General features: G+C 37.7%; 1 protein-coding gene across 1 annotated transcript in view; it reads left to right on the top strand.

The window, feature by feature from the left end:
* ENPP3 (ectonucleotide pyrophosphatase/phosphodiesterase 3) overlaps positions 1-24,683 on the top strand; it is a 78,805-nt gene that overhangs the window by 43,065 nt on the left and 11,057 nt on the right. The window contains exons 15-21 of the mRNA XM_037147910.2: positions 126-253; positions 8,264-8,330; positions 10,131-10,218; positions 11,514-11,692; positions 13,333-13,384; positions 14,486-14,640; positions 22,937-23,072. Of these exons, the coding sequence (XP_037003805.2) occupies positions 126-253; positions 8,264-8,330; positions 10,131-10,218; positions 11,514-11,692; positions 13,333-13,384; positions 14,486-14,640; positions 22,937-23,072 (805 nt within the window). The remainder of the gene's footprint in view (positions 1-125; positions 254-8,263; positions 8,331-10,130; positions 10,219-11,513; positions 11,693-13,332; positions 13,385-14,485; positions 14,641-22,936; positions 23,073-24,683) is intronic.

The raw sequence follows: 24,683 nt of genomic DNA, 5'->3' as shown, positions 1-24,683 counted from the left end.
GGGATCACTTTGTAAGTATATGATTGTCTAACTGCTGCACTGTACACCTGAAACTAATGCAAAGTGACACTGAATGTAAACTGTAATTGAAAAATAAAGTTGAAAAAAAAGTCTCTGTTTTTCAGTGCCAAAAACCTGATCAGCATTTCACACCTTATTTGACTCCTGATTTGCCAAAACGACTACACTTTGCCAAAAATGTCAGAATTGACAAAGCTCATCTTCTGATGGATCGACAGTGGCTGGCTGCGAGGTCTGTGTGCCTTTTTACTTATAATACTTTTAGCAGCTATCTTTTACTGTAAATTTACTTGACCTTCCTCTGCTATTATGATCACATGAATTTTTTTAAGTGTGAAATTTTCTTGACTTTTTATATGCCATCCAGCACTTCTGTATTTGAAATGAGTGTTACTCGATTGCTGATGTTAGCTTCCTAGTCTCCATGATGTAGCCGAGAGTGAGCAAGAATGTCGAGACGGTTGGTTGACTCTCTCTCAGAGACTGTCAGTATCGGCATGTTTTTTTTTTTGGTTTAAAGGTAGACTATTGGAAAAAGTTAGAGTAAAAACATTCAAATTGATAAAATTTAAATAAGACAGTAAAATTATACCTTGTAGTCATAGTAATCACTATATTAATCACAAATAAGGTACAGTCTAAATTATTGCCTAAGCAAACACTATTTTGTTAGTCTTCTGTTGCAAGTTCAAGGCAGAAAACATTGCAGTTATTAGACGTGAGCCCAATGATGTATTTGCATTTGTAGCTAAAGAAAGGTAAAAAAGCATGTTCTGATTATAGCATCACAGCCTCTAGCCTGAAAAAAAAAGCAACTTTATTAATATGTCCTGCAGCAGAGTAAATTAGTAATTGTAACCATGCATTAAAATTCTCATTTCATGTCATAAAAGAGAGTAATCAGTTTTCTTATCCAAACAGCTGTGGTCTCCTTTGGGCAGCAAGCAGGATATAAAAATGATATCAGTTGCCTTCCAGGCTGGCTCTTTCAGATCTTTGTCAGCTTTGTGGTTTTTACAAAGAGCACATTTATTGGCTCTAAGGCCAAGCCAACCAATTGGTTGTCACTTTTTTTTCTTTCTAGCTATAGTTGTAATTCATGTTGATCATGGAACACTTATACTTATAAGTGCGTGTAAGAAAAATAAAAGGACTCTGAATCCCTGCATCCCCAAATAACCAATCAATTAATTGATTTAACAAGACATCGTTGATACTTGCTGCCTGTCAGACCCTGTTTCCAGCATTAGAAATGCAGAAATGATTCCTGCCCTCCTCGTCCAGTGCAGAAGACTGATCATCAGCCAGTAAACAAAATTTATTTGTTTTCTAGTAGTTTAATGTTTCCTGTTTTAAAATTTTATTCCACTATTTTCCACATGTGCGTGCGTAAATGGATATAAATAGAATGAGGATCACATTATGGTTTCTGGCTTATCTTATTTCTCTGCTACATAAAGCCAGGGAAATACATAAGACAGTAGGAATACAGTGGCAGAAAGGTACATTTAACGAAGAGGAGATGAGGGTAGACAAAGGAATTGGGCTGGAATAGAAGTGAACTGGAGATTCAGCCATGCCTATTTCATAAGGTACAAGGAAAACCAAGCAGGTACATTGCTAGGTCACAGAGTGTGCAGTTTCACATCTGGTCACTAGATGGCACTGGCCTCCCTTGAGACTGTGGTTCCATGACTTTGTCGTGCATCATTGGGGTATATACTGTGGCTCAGAACAGCATTCTCTAAAAGAAGATTAAATTATGTGAACAAAATTAAGCATTACTAATGTTAAGCAAGTAGAATTGTTAGTAGTGTATGTATGTAATATATAAATAAATATATGTCCAAATGTGGGCAAAGTTCTCCAAATAGTTAGGGTTAGGAGTATGAGATCAAAGAAATTAGGAGGCCCCTGATACAAGTGAGAATGTGCCCATCACCCCACAGCATAACCTACAGGTTACAGAAGCCGCGTCCAGCCACCAGAACACCTCTGGGTTGCCTGGATTAACACACAGTCTCAAACGATGAGCTTTGTATATTTAATAGCTAGCAGGGAGATGTTAAAAAAACAAAAGCAGCCAGAGTTCAATGCCTGGCTCTGCACCTAGCTTGCTGTGAGAAATAGGACTGATTATTGTTTCAGGGCTTTGTTTTTCTCACCCGTAATGCGAGATGAGCCTGGTTTTATTTCTCTTGTGATTAATATACGAAGTAAAATAGCTAACTTCATAGAAAGGCTGAGTACAGCCCTAAGCGGAACAACAGAGGGAGTCTTGTGTGAGGAAGTCCTCGGGTCAGTCTGTATCCAACTCTTCACTCCTGAGTCTCGGGCTATGTATTTTCCAAGTTAAAGCATGCTGTCTGTAGTTATAGTGTTCAATGCTTGACAGCTAGATTAGATTCCCATTTCAAAGTCATTGCAAATTTCATCATTTTAGTGTAATCTACTTTCTTCTTCTTCTTCATCATTCTTGTTTTGCCCCAAATGTGTTAGACTTTATTATTTTGGTGAAACCCAATTACTTTTACCACTATAGTTGTTAAAAGTGCCCTTTCAGAAAAACACGAATTGAATAACAACTTTTTATTTTATTGGAAATAAGCTTTATACTCATTAGAAGCTGACAAATACATCCCAAGCACCTTTCTAAGAAATGGAAATAGACACAGTTCCCACTGTAAAGATTTTAGCCCCGGTGGGGTGGGAGACAGCAGCTGCCATCAGATGTAACAACTGTGCACTAGGATCAAGTACAAGGCACAGGTATGGTCAGAGAATTTCAGAGAATGCTTCCTGGTAAGCATGATTCCTGCTGTTTTGAGGATGGAGGATCAGTTAGGCTAAATGCTGCCATGCACAGCAGATCCGCCCTGTGCAGCTATGCAGGTGGTGCATGGCAAAGGGCACTAGCCAAGGTGAGCGGGAGCAGAAAGGTAATCCTCTCTCAGCTCACTAAGCCCTGACATTGGCTGCACTTGCAGGAGAAAAGGAAGTATTTCTCTTTGCTGGGAGGCATCGTCTGCTTGCCAAGACTTGAGCACTGCCAGGTTGTGTCTTCTCAGAGGTGCTGCTTTCTCTAAATGCTCCTCCCAGAGCAGTGGGGCACCTTTTGACAGCCAGAAGCAGCCCTGGGAAAAGAAATGGCAGAAAGAAAGAGTCAAGTTTCTTGGCAGAATAACTAGATTCCAGCAATTGCCGAGTAATCCTCTATCGCTAGAGCACTGGGTGAATGAAGCTGCCTTCTGCATAAAAGACCTTCTCTGTCAAGACTAAGGACTGTGACTTTGATCCAGAGTAAAGTAAGAGACCACTGGTAAATACAAGGAGGCTGGAGGTGGGTATAGTGGGATTTACATTTCAGAGAGCTCACCCCAGCTCCCACCATATGGAGGAGGAAGGTCAAGTTAGTGGCAGGGAAGCCAGTTAGGAAGAGGTGTAGGGAATTATAATTCTGAATCATCCTTCAGAATTATAACAGCCCCGAGAGCGGCTGTGGAGCAGTGGGGGAATGATGGTATGACGAGTCAGGTAGCGCACTGTCAGGAAAGGAATTGTAGTGAACTCATAACTCAGATTTTTCAGGGTGGCACTGGTGCATCATGTTCTGTTTCACATTTGTATTCATGAAACACAAATTCCATTTCCAGCAGTGATAGTGTTAAATAGAATTGGGTGTGTGTGTACATGAGTGTGTGTATGTGTGTGTGTGTTTTATAGGAAGATTCTGAAGTTCCAAGTCAGATAACCAAGCAGAAAATAAGTTCAGGTCAGAGATAATGAGGATCCAGGTTAGAATGGTGGCAGTCGAAGAGCAAAGCAAGGGAAAATGCACAAGACACAGCAGAGGGAGATAGGAGCTGGCAGCTGATGGGCAACGTGGGAAGAGGTCTTGTTCATCCCCCATTTGTGTCATTGCCCAGCTGGGGCAAAGAGACCTGGCCCTGATCTTGTCTTTATTAATTAGACACAAAGAACATTAAAAAAAATTGTTCCAAAGATTTCATATAGTGCTTGGAAGTTGAGCTAAATTACGACAGATAAAATCAACTCATCTTTTCCAAATGACAGCTTCCATTTTTCCACATGTAATTTCCAGAGCCAAATTAATAGTTGGAAACATAAGCAGAATGATTTGGAAGAGCAAGTTTCTAAAGTTTTCACTTGCATTGGAAAGTAGAGCTTTTTCAAACAATATTTTTTTATCTTTTGGTTCCAAATAAAGATTTGAAATATTTACTAAACTTTTTTCACTAAATTGGGTTAGGAGTAATATTTTTTTAAAAAACACAGATTTTTCTGAAAATAGAAAGAGAAATAAAAATCAATTTTAGAAAATTTCACCAATGAATGGCTCAAAAGACCTTTTTTTTTTTTTTTGGCCATTGCTCTTAGTTGCTTTAAAAAAAATTTATTGTTCAGCTACAGTTGTCCTGCCTTTCTCCCCATTGCTCACTGCTTCCCTGTCCCCTGCACTCTCATGGTCAATTCCCCCTCCCCCCCCAATTCTCCTTGCCCATGAGTCCTCTATTTGTGTTCCTTTTTTTACCCTCTTTCCCTCTCTCCCCTATTATCCCCCTCCCCTCTGGTCACTGTCAATTTGTTCTTTATTACCAAGTCTCTGGTTCTATTTTGGTCATTTGTTTGTTTCGTTAATTAGGTTCCACTTATAGGTGAGATCATAAGGTATTTGTCTTTCACCAACTGACTTATTTCACTTAGCATAATGCTCTCCAGTTCCATCCATGCCGGGGTGAAAGGTAGGACAGAAATTCCTTCTTTCTTTCTGCTGAGTAGTATTTCATTGTGTTAATGTACTACAGTTTTTGATCCATTCATTTACTGATTTCACTTAGGCTGTTTCCAGCACTTGACTATTATAAAATAAGGCTGCTATGAATATTGGGGTCCATAGGTTCTTTTAAATTGGTGATTCAGGATTCTTAGGGTATAGTCACAGTAACAGGATTGCTGTATTTAAAGGCAGTTTCATCTTTACTTTTTTTTAAAGGAAATTCCATACTGTTTTCCATAGTGGCTGCACCAGTCTGCATTCCCACCAGCAGAGCACTAGGATTCCCTTTTCCCCACAGCCTCCTCAACACTTGTTGTTTGTTGATATATTAATAATGGCCATTCTGACCAGTGTGAAGTGGTATCTCATTGTGGTTTTAATTTGCATCTCTCTAATAGCTAGTGATGTTGAGCTTTTTTTCACGTCTGTGGGCCCGCTGTATGTCCTACTTGGAGAAGTGCCTGTTCAGATCCTTTACCCATTTTTTAAATTGCATTGTTGTCTTCTTGGTGCAGAATCATGTGAGTTCTTTATACATTTGGGAGATCAAACGCTTGTCTGGGGTATCATTGGCAAGTATGTTTTCCCATACGGTTGGTTTCCTTTTCATTTTGTTGATGTTTCCTTTAGCCATGCAGAAGCTTTTTCATTTGCTCTAGCACCATCTGTTTATTTTTTTCCTTTATGTCCCTTGCTCTAGGGGATGTAATGATGAAGGTATTGCTGGTAAGATATCTAAGTTTTCTGCCTATGTTTTCTTCTAGGAATTTTATGGTATCACAACTTACATTCAGTCTTTTATCCATCTTGAGTTTACATTGGTGTATGGTATAAGTTGGTGGTCTAGTTTTATTTATTGTTTTGCATGTATCAGTCCAGATCTCCCAACACCATTTGTTGAAAAGGCTATTTTTACTTCATTTTATGTTCTTACCCCTTTTGTCAAATATTAATTGACCCTAGAGACTTGGGTTTATTTCTGGGCTCTCTATTCTGTTCTACGTGTCTGTTCTTATGCCAGTACCAGACTGTTTTAATTATAGTGGCCTTGTAATATAGATTGATATCAGGTATTATGATTCCTCCTACTTTGTTCTTCTTTCTCAGAATGGCTGAGGCTCTTTGGGGTTATTTATGGTTCCATATAAATTTTTGAAATACTTGTTATGTATTTGTGAAATATGTCATTAGTATTTTGATAGAGATTGCATTGAATCTATAGATTACTTTGGATAGTGTGGACATTTTAATGATGTTAATTCTTCCAATCCATGAATACAGTATGTGCTTCCATTTATTTGTGTCTTCCTTAATTTCTTCCTTCAGTGTTGTGTGGTTGCCTGAGTACAGGTCTTTTACCTCCTTAGTTAAGTTTACTCCTAAATATTGTATTTTTCTTCTTGCCATAGTAAATAGTATTTTTTTTGTTAATTTATTCTTCTGATATTTTATTGTTGGTGTACAAAAATGCCTTTGATTTCTGAATGTTGACTTTGTATCCTGCTATTTTGCCAAATTCATTTATTAGGTCAAGTAGGTTTTGGGTAGAGTCTATAGAATTCTCTCTGTATACAATGTCATCTAGAAACAGTGAAAGCTTTACTTTTTCCTTTCCAGTTTAGATGCCTTTTATTTCTTTTTCTTTTCTGATCACTATGGCTACAACATCCAATACTATGTTGAATAGAAGTGGTGGACACTCTTATCAAAAGACTTTTTCTTTCTTTCATTAATGAATACTCTACCTTACCACAGAGAGTTAAAACCTTAATCACTCCTGATTAGATAGTTTCAGTAATCTTGGGGAACTAAATATCTATTCAGTAAGGATAGAAATAGTTTTCAAACAACATTTGCCCTAGGCAACAATTTTATTGAAAGTAACTAAGATAAGGGAATGACTGGACACTTTAGGGTAATCAAATGTGAGCCCCCTATAAACAGGACTCTTCTTCCTTCCCCATTCCTGGCCGTACTTAGCCTCTTTTTTCTTTTCTCTATTGGATAAAGTTTAGTGTTATGATTTATTTTTTATCTTATGATTTAATTTTATTTAAGCTGAGTAAGAGTTACTTATGACTTTTTTAAAAGTTGATTTTTTTAAGACACAAGTTAAAGTCCTACTCTCAGTTGAGCCTATAGTTCTAGAAGAAATAGAAATAGTGTGTGCATGTGTGTTTACCTTAGAGAATGGGATGTGGGGAGTGGAGAAGCGAATGAAAGAAGTCTTTTAAGGCCAACCTCTAGAAACTTTAGAAAAGCAAAGTCATAGTTATTAACAAACACACCTAAAACAAAAGCAAACTAAGAGGACAGCTACTTCAGGAGTGAACCATAGAAATGAAGATCTCATGGAGGGTTAGCAACAGGGGAGTGGGAGAAGGAGAAGGGGACAGAAGGTACAGAAAATAAGTAGCATAGATGGTAGATAGAAAATAGATGGGGGAGGGCAAGAATAGTATGGGAAATACAGAATCTAAAGAACTTGAGACACATGGTCATAAACTAAAGGGGGGATGGTGGGGGAGGGATGTGCAGGGTGGAGGGGAATGAAGGGGGAAAATAGAACAACTGTAATGGCATAATCAATAAAATATATTTTTTTAAAAAAGAAGAAAAAAAAAGAAATAGTAATTTCTCTCTTTTGCTCACTCTCTCTCTCTCCCCTTTAGAGATCTATATGAACCAGTATAACATTGTTGCTTTAAAAAAAATCAAGGTTCATTGATTGCTATTTTGTCTTCAGTGCAAAAACCAGCTATATATAAAATTACTGATACTGCTCAATTCCAAGAATGAAATATGAAAAGTAAGCAAAAATAAACTAATTAAATTTGAAAAATCATTCAAGTTATAGAGCAGCAGTCTATGGAGGAAAATCCCAAAAGTTAAAAATAAACTCTGAATTTACAGAATATGCTGGCTTGTTCTTTTCAAGTATTATAATTAACTTGCCTTGAGTATTTTTATTTATATTTTTATATTATCTTCTTAGATATCTCTGCTATAAAATAGAAATCACTATTTTTCCAGTTTAAAAAATTATTTCTAAAGCAAAGTAACAATATGGAGTATAATAAAACTATTCTTAATAACACAGATATTAACATGTAAATATAAAGGTAAGCATGAAGACAAATTCTTCTTTTTTTAACCTATGCCTTTGTTATTATCCTTTCATCAATATCTAAGAATCAAAGGCTTTTCACTTCTCTTTGTAGATCTTGGAATTCTCCTTTCTTCTCTTCTATCATTCTGTTTGCTCCTCTGGGCTTATGAATTTGAACATGAAAATAACTATATTTATGCTTTTGTTGACTGAACAACTTACTTATATAAAAGCAGAAGCTACATAAAAACATAAAGATCCACCAAATCTCAGTTTGCAATAAGATCCTTGAATAAATAGATGGATCAGAGTGTAATAATATTATTTCTTTATAGGAGTAAATCCAGTTCATACTGTGGAGGAGGTAACCATGGTTTTGACAACAAGTTTAAGGCCATGGAGGTAACTTACTGCTTTTTTAAAAACAAATATTTATTGAGCTCCTACTTCCTGATAGACAATGTTCAGGACTTTTGACTACATCTGCAAACAAAACATAAAGATCCCTGCCCTCACGAAGCTTTCTTTCTAACAGGGGGATATAGACAATTGGCACAACAAAGGAATATATTATTTGATGTGTTAGTGGATGAGTGCTTTAGAAATAAAACAAAGTAAAGCAAAGTAGGTGAAAATTGGGGTGTTTCAAGGTACTATGAGGTCAATCTGAAACTTTACATAAGGTGGAGAGGATAAGATTTATTGAGCTGATATTTGAGAAGAGACTTTAAAAAGGTGAAAGGAACAAGCGTTCAGACAGTCAGGGGACAAGTGTCTCAGGCAGAGGAAACAGCCAGTGCAGAGGCGGGAGGGAAGCAGGGAATGTGCCCCAGGTGTTGGGGTGAGAGCCTCTGTACACTCCCGGCAGGCTGTTCGATTGTGGCTGCAGCCGACTGCCGGGGAGGACAGGAGAGTGCGCTGGACACCTTAAGTTCGGAATAGTCATCAGGCATCTATATGGGACATTATATAGGCAATTAAAGAGAGAGCCTGTCCAGAGAAGAAAAACTGAATTTTAAGTATATACATTATTTAAAAGGTATGTAACTAGATAAGATCCTCAGAGCTGAAGTGTAGAGAGGAAGCACTGAGCCCTCAGCGCCTTTACTTGAAGAGGCTGGGAGGGAGAGTTAATTCAGGAAGAGCCAGTGAGGAAGGAAGAAAACCGGAAGCATGTAATGTTCCAGAAGCCCAGGAAGAAACCTACTTGGAGCAGTCCATGAATAAATGCTGCCAATATCCCCCACAGGTAAAGCTTTATGATGCTTGCAACCGGATAGTCTTATCGAATTTCATTTGTAATACACACACACATTACACCACTGACGGAGCACATACATGCACACACATACTCCTTTCTACGTGGAGAAAAATGTGTTAGGCTTTTTATGAATATACTGCCTCTTAACAGTGTCATAATGGGTTATATGTCTTGGTAAATAAATTAAAAATCTCTGAAGATAGAGAGCTTTTCTATTAATTAGGGTACTATTTGATAAATAAGTTAATTACTGGAAGAAAAACTTATGCCTCCAATGCTTTGTTGATTATTTTGAGATTTATATATAACCCTTTGCCCAGAAAAGAATTGTTTCTTTGTGTTTGATACTTCTCTACTAGTTATTTGTAATCTAAAACAATTAGATTTGTTAGAAATAATATAATTAAGTTAACATTAATTAATAGAAGTAAAAATATTTAAATCTTTTTATCCTAAAAATTCAAAAGGATAGGTATTTGAGGAGTCAGTGGGTTAGTTTAGGTTGTGCAAAAATTTTAATGCTCAGTAACTTCAACATTTTTGTCAAGCATTAACATATCTGAGCAAAGATAGGAAAGCAATACAAAAAATATATATAATGGTATATGATGAATTTCTAATTTATATTGTCCAGGTATTATAGAATCATGCTAACTTTGGTTGTCCAATGTTGCTTGTTCTCCCAGTCCATTGACACATGAGGTACTGCAAAAGCAGGTATATTTAGAAAAAGCAAACACAGTATGGAGTATATTTGATTGGAACTGGTACAACGTCCCAGGTGAAATAGATGTAAAGGTCACTTTCAAATATGAAAAGAAGTCCTTACAGAGGCGTAAATACAACTAGGAGGGCCGTTACGGGAAGAAAGTTGTGTTCCTTCCAGTATCTGTTCTTGAGCTCAGACGGCAGTTGGTAACAGCCGGATTATCACCACCTAGGCTATCTTCCTGGCACACGGACCCAGTTTTAAAGAGAAGACTGAAGTTGAGCCATTTGACAATATTGAAGTCTATAACCTAATGTGTGGTGAGTGTGTTTGCATGAAATCAACAGCGAAATGTGTGTATAGTTTAATGTATTTTGAAATTGGTGCTAAATTGAGTTCCAGAGGTAGAGGGTCTCACTGAGACAGAAAGTAAAAAAAATGAGGAAGAATTATTTATGATTCAGAATTATTCATTTATGAGAGTGAATTTGTTTTTGTTTTTCTAGTAATGCTAAACATTAGATCTCAGGAGACCAGCTTTTCATATAGTAAGGTACTATATGAAAATCTAATCTAACAAAAGTTAGATAAATAAAATTACACTTGCAACTTTTCAAAGCAGGAATAATACACCTAGAAATACAAGTATTCCCTTGTAATGACAGAGAGAAAGCTTCTAGCATAAAAGAATGGTAAGAAAGTCCTATTTAGATAGATACTTGCTATTACTCTCAATAGTATAAACCTTAAATAATTAGAGTTTTAGGGAATCTAACCCACCTTTCTGCTCACATGCTTACCCGAGACCATTCTATTAAGAAATTGTTTATGTAGGCAAGGCAATGAGTGAGTTAGCTGTAGGAATTTACACATAAATATGGTTACAGTTGTCATTCTTAATCTTGCCTAGGCCTATGGTAATCAAATATGATTTAGAAACTAAACAGTATCTATTTAAAAATAATATGTTGTTGCCTTAACAATTTAAATTTTTGGTTCCCAAGCTGAGTTTTTGGTGAGGGCTGCTGACCCTTTGTGGGGAGGCTTCGAAGGAACGAGGTAGGATTCTAGTTCTTCTTAGGTCATTCTCAGTAGGAGCCACATACAAGGCTACGTTTGTAAAAACATTTGTGTATTTTGCTTTTATAGGAAAAAATCAGAGAAAGTCCTCCTACTATTAAGCAAAATTCACTAGTTTAATTTTTAAAAAGTACCCGTCCTTAGAGAATTTTTATATTATTAAGTAAATATACTAGAAGTAAGATTATTTAACTTTTTAAAACTTATTTTACCAGAAGTGTAGCTTTCTGTGCTAGAACGTCATCATATGCTTAAGGAACAAAGTGATCATTGTAGCGCTGATGCTGTTCTTTGGAGAGAGGGAACGGTTCCTGCGGCCCACCCATAACAACTGGCCCTATTGTCTAGAAAGACTCAGTGGTAGAAACTCTTGGGGAAGAAAGTCAGTACCCCGAACGGCGTAGGCAGTTGGCCACTGCATCACAGCAGAATTTATTAAAGGAAGTGAACAGCGGGTGTTTGTTTTCTTCCTTCTCCTACCCGGATGTTGTTGCCTTCCAATTTAAATCTACTTTGAACTTATTTTTTAAAACAGATCTTCTACACATTCAACCAGCACCAAACAATGGTACCCATGGTAGTTTAAACCATCTTCTGAAGGTGCCTTTTTATGAGCCATCCCACACAGAGGAAGTGTCCCAGCTTTCTGTGTGTGGCTTTACTGTTCCGTTGCCCACAGATACTCTAGATTGTTCCTGCCGTCAGCTACAAAACGTGAGTAATAACTCATGTAACTCTAAGAATGTAAACGGTGAGCTGATCTATAAGCAAGGTAGCTAACAATGAGTTTTGTGTTAGGCCTGGATATTTACTAAATAAATGTTCATGGGTTCATCCAGAAATGAGAAACACATCATAAGATTAAGTATGTGAATTTGCTTTGTAAACTGGAAAGCACTATTTGGAAGTTGTTAATTCTTTTATGAGCTAACTGTCCATAACCATTTGAAACAGTAGAATCTTGAAGCTCTCTTTGTTTTCCCTCACAAACCATCTCTCTTACAGCATAAGAATCAGAGGGCCATGGATGGTTATTTAGAGCAGAAATAACTGGGAGGGTGCAGGGGTTGTGATCTGGTGTCAGGCACAGTCACTAGGCTAGGTGCTGTGAGTCTACTCAGCAAAAAGCCCAGCATTCCTTAGGTAATAATGAAAGACCTTTTTCAGGCAATGCTTGGAGGCTGGCTGACTAATAGTATTGGGAAGTTCATTGTAGTGGGTAGAGTAACCTGCTGAGTTCAGGGGCAAAGACCATGAACTTTCTGCAAGGTGACTTTATGCTAGGTGAGTTTCCAGTGTGAGTAGACCCCGCCGCCCTCCACCCACAGCAAGGAGTCAGCACAGGAGCCCAAGGTGCAAGCACGGATCCTACCTGTGAGAATTACAGCACATGGGTGGGGCTCTGATTTCAGAAAGTAGTCGGAGCCCAGTTATCAGGAGTCTATGAAGCTCCAACTAATGTCAGGGAGCACTCGATGCCAAGTTCCAGATGTAGTCATAGAGCTGAATAAACTGCCTGCTCCTTTGGGTGGGAATTATTCCTGATAGCCAGGAGTCTGCAAAGTCTTCACATTCTGTAATCCTCAGAATAACATCACACCACATAAATACATACATACATACATACATACATAAATACATAAATAACCAACAAAAAGAGGCTTCGAGGGGCAAAAACCCAGTCAAGCTTCCCAATTAAAAACAAACACCCAGCAAACATCAGAGTAAAAGTGCCAGTTTCCTACCTCCTGTTCCAGATAACCTCATCAGAACTGCCATAATAAAACATTACAGAGTTAGTGCTTTAGTCTCCATTTTAAAGACAAGGAGGGCTCAGAGAAGTGAGATAAATTACCCAAGGTCAGAGAAGCTTGTTCTACCTAACTGTGAGGCCAGTTCTCCTCGGTCAAGAATGCCCCTTGCTATCACAAGTGTGGTCCCAGGATGAGCACCTGCATCACTCGCTGGCTGGTTAAAGATTGAGGATCTCAGGCCCACTGGGCTCGGGAGTGGTGAATCATAATCTGTATTTGAATAAGGCCCTCTAACAAGCTGTGTGCAGATTAAAGACTGAGAAGCCTGGGGGCGTGGTTGTCCCAGTAGAGTGGTGGATTCCAGTGGTGGTCAGGATGCTTTGCCCCTTATCAGTTATATCATTGCAAACTCCCACACAAAAGTATTCCAAGGAATAACACTATATTTCTGAGTAGTGGCAGAAGTGAAATTTAAACTAGTCTGGCTTCTTTGTTCAACAGTAAAATATTCATGTGATTACTACAGAAATAATCTTGATCGCCTTTTAAAACAGGTTATTGCCTTGACTTACCTCCTCCCCCTCCCACATTCTCTTGCAGAACGCTGCTGTAGAACAGGTGAATCAAATGCTAAATCTCACTCAGGATGAAAGTAAGTCAATAGAATACATGTTAAGTCCTTGATGTTTAGGCCTAACAAAATACGATATTGCCTTTTTGGAATTCTTCAAAATAAGCTCACAGGGACTTTTGCTCATAAAGATTTTATTGCCAATGTAAGGAGGAGAATCAAATAAACCCAGAATTACTAACGATGATAGCAAGCAAGTGCGAGGTAGTTGCAGTGGTTCTGAGAACACTACAGGCTCCCTGAAGAGGCAGTGTGTCGTCCACAGGCCCCTACTCCCCTTCTCAGATGGGAACCGGCCAAACTGCGTGGGTTAGTCCTCCTTGTACTGCTTGCTGGCTGTGTGCCCTGGGCCAAGTTATTGAACCTCTCTGTACCTCAGTCTTCTCATCTGTAACAAAGATATCCACCTCACATAGTAATAAAGGCTAAAAGTATTAATCCATGGAAAGAATTTAAAATAGTGCCTGACCTAAAGCAGTATTTTATTACCCATTGTCTTTTAAGTATTCTTGTATTAGACTCACTAGGCCCATTTCATCATTTATAATAAAATGGAGAAATCTGCTCTGTAGAGTTGATATGAAGATGAAATGAGTCAATACATGTGCGCACTCAAAAGAGTGCCTGGCACACAATAAGAGCTCAGTAAGCGTGTTTGCTGTTTGATACGCTGTTGGGTGTTATTCCGTGGCACAAATACCCCACAGGTTTTTAACTATCAATAACTGATGAATGTTTAGATTATAATGGCAAATAAATGAAAATAAATACATTAGGACATACCTATTATGAAATTCCAGTATCTTTCCTATGATAATTATTGAAGTAGGTCATCTTTGTTATAAAGTTTGTACTTTTGATTTTGAGGTTTTAGCTATTCAAGTATGTCCCAAAAGCTGTTAATTGCTTGGCCAAATTATGTATCTAAGTCTTAGTTTTGTAATCTGTAGAATGGAACAATAACATCTATCTCATAGAGTTGTTTTAAGTATCAAAAGAGTTTAAATATGTAAAATATTTATCAGAGTACCTGACATATAAGTCATCCGAGAATGGTACTTATTATGCATAGAAAGATTTCCTAATTTCACAAACATTTTAATTTTGTTGTTTTTATTTTAGTAACAGCTACAGAGAAACTAAATTTGCCATATGGGAGGCCCAGGGTCATGCAGAAGAACAAGGAACACTGTCTCCTTTACCACCGGGAGTATATCAGTGGGTTTGGAGAAGCTATCAGGATGCCCATGTGGAGCTCATATACAGTCCCCAGACCCGTAAGTTCCTGTGTCCACTGGTCTAACCAAGTTGGGAAGAAACTGTAGTTCTCTAATATTCTAAGATTTGGATTTTGATTTTGGGTAGAGGCCCCAAAGGGATCTCACTGGCCTGTGTCTTATAACACAATGCCCCAGGTATTGCTTAAAGGAAGTTATAGGTGCTGTGTGGGTGCAAAGAAAGAACACATTGTGTTGTGCCTGGAGAAATATTCAGAGGCCAATTGGCCAATTGGTAAGGCAGTTAGAAAAGAAGATTTTAAACAGGCAACAGGAAGTACAGAGACACATTATTCATTTGGTATATTTTAGGTACAGGGTGGGGTGAAAGTAGTTTACAGTTTTTTCTATGGGAAATAATATAATAATTAATAAATAATAATATAAGAATAAACTGTTTTGTGTACTCATAAGTGTAAACCTACTTTTTGCTCCACCCTGTATATGGTGGGTGTACCTAGAAGGTGACGGTAACTAGATTATAACAACCTTTGTATTTATTTGATTATTTAATAAATACTTTACTACCTGCTATGGTAGGCACAAGGAACACCTTGTGAATAAGAGGCAGTTCTTCCCTGAAGGATCTAGTGCTCTGGTAGGTCAGGTTAGGCTCACATGCGCAGGTGTGCTATGCCACAGATCTCTCCAGACCAAGATCGAGAATCCAGTGGTGTAAATCCTCTTCTCTCTTCACTCTCTAAGAAGCTCTTTTTCAGTTAAAGGACAGGGACATTTGTCTACCATAAGAAAGAAAATACTAGATCTCTAACTCACACCATACACTAAATTAAATTGCTGGTAGATTTATAGACCTAAATGTGAATAGCAAACCTGTTTTCCTTTGTGCATATCTTTATAACCTTGAGCTAGAGAAGGATTTCTTAAGATACATAACAACAACAACAACAACAACAAAAACAACCCGAAGACAACCAATTAATTTGACTATATTAATGTGTGACAAAAAAGACAAAGTTATCAAGGGGACAATACATTTGTGTTGCATATAAGAAACAAAATGATGATCCATAATAATAATTAGGATCTAGAATAGCTAATAAATTTCTACCAATGAACAAAAGAAATGACACGTATCTCAGTTAATAAAGGAGCAAAGGATATGAGCCAGGTGACTAAACCTCATTAGTAATCAGAAAAATGTAAACTAAAGCAAATGTCAGAATCTGCCAAAAGTTTAGTTCCAACACTCTTAGGGCAACTGTGGTTTCATTTAATATATCCCCAGCAACCCCACTGGAGTTGCCCAGTACATGTTTAAGGAATGAACACATTGCTAAATTAATCTCAACTATTATTTTTAAAGACTTAAAGACAAAGCAGTACTTTCAACAGTAATCAGGAAGCTGTTTTTATAGAGAAATGCTTAGTATTTTTGGATTCAAAGATTCCGATGACAAACCTCAACCTGTTACTGTTCTTTTATGGAAAGGAAGGGATTGGTTGTATCTGGCTTATTTACTCTCATTCCAATTCAAGATTTTTGGAGAAAGTGAGCATGGTCTCCCACTCCTAGGAAGAGCTTTGGTGTGTTCTGAAAGCCACCTGTGCTGCCATCAATGGTTTGATCGTGGTCAGTGGAAGAAGAGCACTAATGTTGATTTCCAATGTGGGCAAATATTTTACAGTTACCTGAGTTTATATGAATGGTTAATGGTGAAGGGGTTTGGGATTGGCCTCTCTAAGATATACTGATTTAGATGTGAATTATTTTGAGCTGAAGGCAATAGAGACCCTGTAGGCTTATGAGAAATGTTTAGCTCTCCCTTAAAGAACTTAAATTAGGGGTGCTGCCCATAATAAGAGTTGTCACCAGAAATAACTTTTTATGACCTATCTATAGAGCAGGGCAAACTTGTAATTACCGAACATCTGTACTTACCATTCTGCAAATGACCTCCCTCCCCTATTAAGCCCCAAAGTGACTTATCTCATCCTTAGCTCAGAATGCCATATATACCTCATTTTTCCTTTCTGACTCTGAACCTAAAAAAATCCCAGAATTTATTTATAAAAAATTGTGTATTTATTCTTATATGTTTAAACTTCAGTCATCTTCAAAGTACTCTCCATTTGATGCAATACACCTATCAAGACACTTTTTCCACTACTCAAAACAGTTTTTCAACGTATTGATGTTGATACCTTTTAATGCTTCTGCTGGTTTTTGTTTCACCCCTTTCACGCCAGCAAAATGTTTCCCTTTGAGGCCTTTTTTCATCCCAAGAAACAACAACAAAAAAGTCACTCGGGGAGATTGGGTGAATAGGGAAGGTGGGGCATGGGGGTCATGATGTTTTTGATCAAAAATTGCTGAACACTCAGTGTGGTGTGGGCAGGTGTGCTTGTAAATCACCCATTATGAAATGGGAAAACATGTTGAATCTTCAAAAAGAGTCACTAAAGCTGAACACATTCTCTCACAACAATACCAGCTGGTGCATTGGTACAGATGGGTTCCTGGAACACTCACCTAGTGGGAGAAGCCTGTACTACAAAGGGCTTACCCTCCAGAAAATAATTCTATTTGGGGAGGGTCCCCCTAGTATGGGGGGTTCCCATAAGTATGTAACTAAATTTGGTTATCTTCTCTAGTTAATCTGTCTCATGTAGATTAGAGCAGCTGAAAGACCCTAGAAGGGTAGAGAAAAGTTTCTCCCTGACAATGGAAACATCACTTTCCATAATATGCACAATATTCAGCTGTTCGTGATTTTCTTCAACATACTGTGAAACACACTGTGAAGCATACTGGGAAACAACAATATGACGTTATTTATTCCCTAAAATAATAGCTATTTGTTTTTGCTTTTGATAGGGGCGGTATATTCAAAGTCATTCTTACTATTCAGTTCTGTATTTTGAAAAGTCCAGACGCCAGGGATCATGTGGAATGGTTATGGTTTTAATACTTTCCCCTGCTGTCTTGCATTTCTGAATTTCTGTGAGTTTTAGAGGAAACTAAGGGTGGAGAGATTTTAAGTGGACTCAGACTAGGAGTTTTGTACAATTCTTTTTTGTTGTTGTTTTAAAACTAGCTTCTTTGTTACCAAAAGTTCCTGTCCACAGAACTACTTGTGTATTTCTCCCTACATGTGACAGGATGGAATTCTAGCAATTTTCTGCTTTCTAATTCAGAAATTACTCTGTTAGTATGTTGTGGCTCAAGAAAATTACATACAAGGATGTTCTGAGATTCACATAAAAATGTTGTATATCAACTCTGTGTTTGAAAAATCAGACTTTAAATAAGCACTTTTTGGAACATGGGTCTAACTGGCTTATGCCTTTAAGTTTTGTGGAGCTTTAGTTTTCTGGTGATTTTGGTGGATTTTTCTTTCTTTTTCTTTTTTCTAATTAAAATCTTTTCCTTCTTTTTTCTTTTTTTTTAATTATTGTTTTTCAATTACAGTTGTCCCTATTTTCCACCAGTTACTCTCCTTCACCCTACCCACCCTCATGTCCCAAATGGGTCTTCCTAATTGTTGTTGTTGTTCTTATTATCTCAGAAGCAGTTCTGGGAAAATCGTGGTTTGATGTCATGGTTCTCTAGCTGCTCAGAAACCAAGGTTATCAAGATTGTATTAAGATTGATCAGGCTGTACATGTGTTTTGCTTCTGGGCCAACTCAGTAGGAAGATGTGAACTGTTTTTTTCTGTTGCTAGGTGAAAAATTGAAAATTAACATAAAGAATTATGATTGTTATTTAGAATCTATACTTTACAAATTTAATGTAAAATCAAAGAATTTTTCAGAGAAGAAAATCTAACCCACTTTAAGAAAAGTATCTCTTTCTCTCTTTATATATATATATATATTTTAAAGATTTTATTTATTTATTTTTAGAGAGAGGGGAAGGGAGGAAGGAAGAGAAGGAGAGAAACATCGAGCAGTTGCCTCTCACACACCCCAACCAGGGACCTAGCCTGCAACCTAGGCATGTGCCCCAAAAGAGAATGAAACCAGCAACCCTTTGGTTTTCAGTCTGTCACTCAATCCACTGAGACACACCAGCCAGGGAGTTTTTATTTATTTATTTTCCAGGGGAGATATATTTATTTTTTTAATATATTTTATTGACTATGCTATTACAGTTGCCCCATTTTTTCCTCCCTTTTATTCCCCTCCACTCTGCACTCCCCCTACCAGCATTTCCCCCCTTTAGTTCATGTCCATGGATCATACATATACCTTCTTTGGCTTCTCCATTTCCTGTACTATTCTTAACCTCCCCCCTGCCTCTTTTGTACCTACAATTTATGCTTCTTTTTTTTAAGATTTTATTTATTTATCTTTAGAGGGGAAGGGAAGGAGAGAGGGAGAGAAACATCAATGTATGGTTGCCTCTCGTGTGTCCCCTGCTGGGAACTGGCCTGCAACCCAGGCATGTGCCCCGACTGGGAATCGAACCGCGATAATCTGGTTCGCAGGCCCATGCTCAATCCACTGAGCTACACCAGCCAGGGCCAATTTATGCTTCTTATTCCCTGTACCTTTTCCCCTCTTTCTCCTCCCTCCCTCTCTTCACTGACAACCCTCCATGTGATCTCCATTTCTCTGGTTCTGTTCCTGTTCTAGTTGTTTGCTTAGTTTGTGTTTGTTTTTATTTTTGTTTTGTTGTTGATAGTTGTGAGTTTGTTGTCATTTTGCTGTTCATAGTTTTTCATCTTCTTTTCCTTACATAGGCCCCTTTAACATTTCATATAATAAGGGATTGGTGATGATGAACTCCTTGAATTTGATCTTATCTGAGAAGCACTTTATCAGCCTTTCTATTCTAAATGATAGTTTTGCTGGATGGAATAATCTTGGATGTAGGTCCTTGCCTTTCATGAATTCAAATACTTCTCTCCAGCCCCTTTTTGCCTGCATGGTTTCTTTTGAGAAATCAGCTGACAGTCTTATGGGCACTCCTTTGTAGGTAACTGTCTCTTTTTCTGTTGCTGCTTTTAAGATTCTCTTCTTATCCATAATCTTGGATAATGTAATTATGATGTGCCTTGGCATGTGCTTCCTTGGGTCCAACTTCTTTGGGAGACTCTGAGCTTCCTGAAAGTATATTTCCTTTGCCAGATTGGAGACATTCTCATTTATTATTTTTTCAAATACATTTTCCATTTCTTCCTCTTCCTCTTCTCCTTCTGGCACCCCATGATTAGAATGTTGGGATGTTTAAAGTTGTCCTGAAGGTTCCTAAGCCTCTACTCATTTTTTGAATTCTTGTTTCTTTATTTTGCTCTGGTTGAATGTTTATTTCTTCCTTCTGCTCCAAATTGTTGACTTGAGTCCTGGTTTCCTTCAGGGCATCTTTATTTACATTTATACAAATGTCTCCTGTAAAGGAGACATTTATTAAATTTTTTATTACATTTTTTGAAATTTCTTTGTTTCTAAAGCTTGTTAGCGCCAATAAATTATTATCTGATTGTGTTCTTTAAAAACTAGAAACATTATTGTGTGTTGTAAATGTTTTTATGTTTAACTGTAAATAATATTTTCCCTATAGAAAAACATTACATCACATGACCAGAAAAATATCTCAAAAGCACATAGTTTTATTATCCTTCCATAAGGTGGGATCATAACTATCCAATCTTTAACAATCTTTAGCTTTTACATTTGGTCTACTGGTAAAGAGAGTCCATAACTTCACTATAAATAATTGCATTCCCTGTTCAAGTTTTATTTTATCCCCAGGCTGACTAGCAATGAGAGCATCTCACTTTCCTGTCTATGCTCTTTATTTACTTCTCTTGAAGAATTTTGAGAGTTAGAAAATTGAGATCTTATGCATGTCTAAGTGCTATTTATTTTTTTTCTTAATTCTCTATCACCTGGCTTAAAAAACTTTAAGGAATTGTGAAAAGATAGCAAGTTTGGAGCTGTTTATGAATGTGTAGGGGGTGGGGGTATAGAGTAGGTAAGTGGCCCAGGACTCAGAAAAGATCTGACCTTACCTCCCCTCCAATCCTTCTAAAGGCTAATCTTACCTTTGTAAAGAAGCCCACATCCTGTCTTTTTTAATGATGTGTTTCTTATATTTAAGGGCTTAAGTTTGGTATAGAAGAAACAAGATTTTTAGTTAGGACAAAACACGCAACCTCCTTTTTTAGTACTTTCTGGCTAATACCATCCTGGTCCATTTCCCTAATCTAAAGTCTATGCCACTTTGAGAAATTAGTAAACATTTTGCTCAGCTAATTTCTCGAGTCCAGCTCTCACAGCCGCAGTCTGGTAGTCTCTGGTTGTCAGCTCATAACTGAATGGCGAAGCCCTGAGCTGCATGGCTGGGGCTTGTCAGCTGGCAGGCTTTGCTAGAGGTCAATCAGGATGAGATGCAGACATTGTATTGGGGGATCCCACATGTAAGTATCTAGTTTTCCTTTCAAGCTGGTTTTCTAAAAATGGACATTTCTAATCTGACACATGGCATAAGATTGGCAGGCTACGGGGGACAATGAGATCGGGAGGGATCTTAGATTTTTATTTAATTCCACTGTCTTCAATATGGTGCACCTGCTCTCTGGGGTGTCTTGTGTCCTTTAGTCTGATCATCCTTCTGATTCAACCTCTCCAGTGAGTGAAGATCCTGCTTAGCCTGTTTTACAGACTTTCAACCTATCCTTGCCAGCCAGCCCTATACGCATCCCCTGTCTTTAAGAGACATCAGGTTCCACCTTGGGGCCCTGAAGTAGGAGTCGGCTTCTTTGTGCTTTCCCCAACTATAGACTTTTAGTTGTAAGCATACTCTGGTCTGCTAAGTCAGGTTGCACCTGAAAACAAATATGTTTATCTAATTTCCACTTCTGAAAGTTTCTCATCATCCCTCACGTATCCTTCTCATTACTGTGTTTTTAATAGGATTTCAGAAGGAAGCAGAGATAGTGGTTCAAAGAAGTTGAGAGGTCTACTCACCTTCACTATAGTGTTTTCCATCCGTTCTGTTGCAGTGCATTTAGGGGGTCCATTCTCTGTTTGGCTTTCCCTAGACTTCCTTATCTTCATCTCCTATATATTCTACATCTCACGATGGTATTCTCGGTCTTATGAATATAGCACAAGTGTACATTGCATTCTCCTTTGTGAACTAATTTTTTATATTTATTTATATATTTTCCCCAGCTTTATTGAGGTATTACTGGCTTATAACATTGTATAAGTTTGAAGTGTTCAATGTGAGTATTTGATAAAATGATTACCACATACAGAGCTAATTTTGGCTTTTAGTGCAATGCAGTAAGTAGAAGAAGACATTATAATTTAATATTCTTCTTTGTAAATTATAAAATTTGTTAAGAAATATATACATTGGCCCTGGCTGGTGTAGCTCAGTGGATTGAGCATGGGCCTGCGAACCAGATTATCGTGGTTCGATTCCCAGTCGGGGTACATGCCTGGGTTGCAGGCCAGTTCCCAGCAGGGGACTCATGAGAGGCAACCACACACTGATATTTCTCTCCTTCTCTCCTTCCCTTCCTCTCTAAAGATAAATAAATAAAATCTTTAAAAAAAAGAAACATATACATTGTAGGCAGCTGAGGGCATTTAAATCAAAATCTCTGGAACAAAATACACATGAATACCTAACATTCCTTATTCATGATTATATGCTAATATAATGATAATTTAATACTATATTATCTTAAATGGTGGGGTTAGATAGCACATTTATAGGATGCCTACTAGTTAATAAATTATGGTGTTAGTTTTAAAATAGAGTTACAAAGAAAATTAATTTTAAAATTCTTGTATTTCGTGATGAATGAAGCATAGCAAAAATCTATTAAAATCCCCAAATAAGTAAATTTAGACAACTTACAGCTTCTTTGAATTAATCTTAGGTTCATTAGAAGTTCTTGCCCAACTGAAGAAAAACATCCTTAGTTTGACATGTATTTTTTAAGTTTATATTTTATTTCCAACTTTTATTTGCTAGTACAACATAAACCACCACCTAAAGTTAGAGCCTGAAAAGGATTTTGGTTTTTAGCAGCAACTCCCATAATTCTTCTGCTCTCAATTCAGGTTTTATACTGCAAATATTTCCTTCCAAAGTGTATTTGATTTGCCCTCCTGGTGTCCCTAACCAGAAAGGAGCCACGGAAGAAAACATTGCTGAAGACATCCATTTTCATTGCTTGCGTAGATCTGATTCACTAAGAAAATAGGAAAAGGTTAAGTGAAAAACATTCTAGGGAAGTTACAAACCATATAAGGTGATGGGTGAGCCACAACTGTGGGCGAATTTTTTTTTTCTTTTCTCTCTTTCAACAGGGAGACACATCGCCTCTTCCTCCCACTGTCCCAGACTGTCTGCGGGCTGATGTCAGGGTTGCTCCTTCTGAGAGCCAAAAATGTTCCTTCTATTTAGCACACCAGAATATCACCCACGGCTTCCTCTATCCTCCTGGTTAGTATAACTCTTTTTTAGAGCAGCAGCTTAGAAAGCTCTCATCAGCTGGATGTGGGCATGTGCCTTAAACATATACTCACCAGCGAAACTATCTGCTTGGGCTGAACTAGCTGGCCAGCGGGCTTCCAGTGGTTGTGGGCTGGCCTGAAGCAGCGGGACAGCTATAATAAAGACTAATAAATTTTGCAGGGAGAACCACACATCAGCTCTAATGTGGCCCAGATGTTCAGAGAGTTTGATGGGTTTAAGTTTAATTTTAAAAACTGAATATTCTTTGGAGAGGGTCATGATCATCTAAAAAAAAACATTTTTTCTGGCTGCTGCCCATATAAGGACGATATTGAAGATGCAGCTGTGCTCATGAAGAGGAATCCAGCTGGAATTCAGGCCTCTCACTCACGCTGTGTATCCAACAATTTTAAACTGTGGAATAAGCAGCCGAATGAACTTTAAGTCGTTTTTAAAAAGCATCTCTAATGGGATCATGCAGAAGCCAGTGTGATTTTTTAAAAACTCATCTCTCTTCCCTATTCAGCAGGAAGAGCCATTGTCATTAACTCACCTGTGAGATTTTTCAGCAATTTCAGCCTCTGAGGATGGGTTTACTCCTGATGTTTGGCTTCATTTTCCTGGGAGCCATGACCAAAGAGGTCAATTTAGAAATTTGTGATTTAAAGATTCTGAGATTTATAGTTGGGGAAGTGGGGAGGAAGGCTTAATGACAGCAAATAGCATTACGTATAATGATTTTATAAACTTCTACACTAGAAGTTCACTTCTAAGAAAACTTCTTACATTACTACATTAAACTACATTAAAAATAAACTTCTAAGTTTACATTTGCATTACTTGTAAATAGGATAAATTGATATGTCTTATTAAAATATCTATCTAGAGACAATTAGAACTACCAAATTTATGCAAACTTTAAATACTTGTGGCAATTTATTAATAAACAATTTTAAATTGACATATAAAATTATACATGTTAAGCCACAGCATATCAGTTGGTACATATATATGTTTGCCTCAACGAAGAAATGAAATTATAATAAAGAGCTTGTCTAAAAACATTAAGGATAAAATGAAACTTTCTTCTAACTTTCCACTATATATCCTGTTAAAAATTTCATCATAAACTAATTCTTGTTTTTTCTCTGAAAAATGAGTAGTGTTATATTGCACCCCACTCCCCCCAAACTTTCAGGGCTTAGTTTAAAGAGTAGAAAAGCCTTTCTGGGGATCTAAGGACCGTGAATACCATGTGGAATCTGAGGTTAAAAACCAACTTCTATTTTCCTTGCCTTTTGGGACCCACCCATTAATGTTTTATTTAAGTTTTAGTTAAGATACCTAAGGGTAGTTTAAATATAAAAAAGCATTATAATACACATCTGTAGGCTCGCAGCTCTTAATCCTCACAGTCCTTCCATGAGATACACGCCATGAGACAAATGAAGCAGAGGGCCGGAGCACTTTGCTCAGTGGGTCGGCCGGCAGGCAGGAGCTGCGGTTCCAGAGCACATACACCCAGCACCCGGTGTGCCTCGCGGCACGTCCGTGAGTCCTCGGAGACGAGCATCTGCAGTGTCGTCAGCAGTCTTCGCT

This window comes from Artibeus jamaicensis, unplaced genomic scaffold (genome assembly GCF_021234435.1).
Source record: "Artibeus jamaicensis isolate MK-2021 breed Jamaican fruit bat unplaced genomic scaffold, CSHL_Jam_final contig_387, whole genome shotgun sequence".
Lineage (NCBI taxonomy): Eukaryota > Metazoa > Chordata > Mammalia > Chiroptera > Phyllostomidae > Artibeus > Artibeus jamaicensis.
This window is presented reverse-complemented; position numbering and strand designations above follow the sequence as displayed.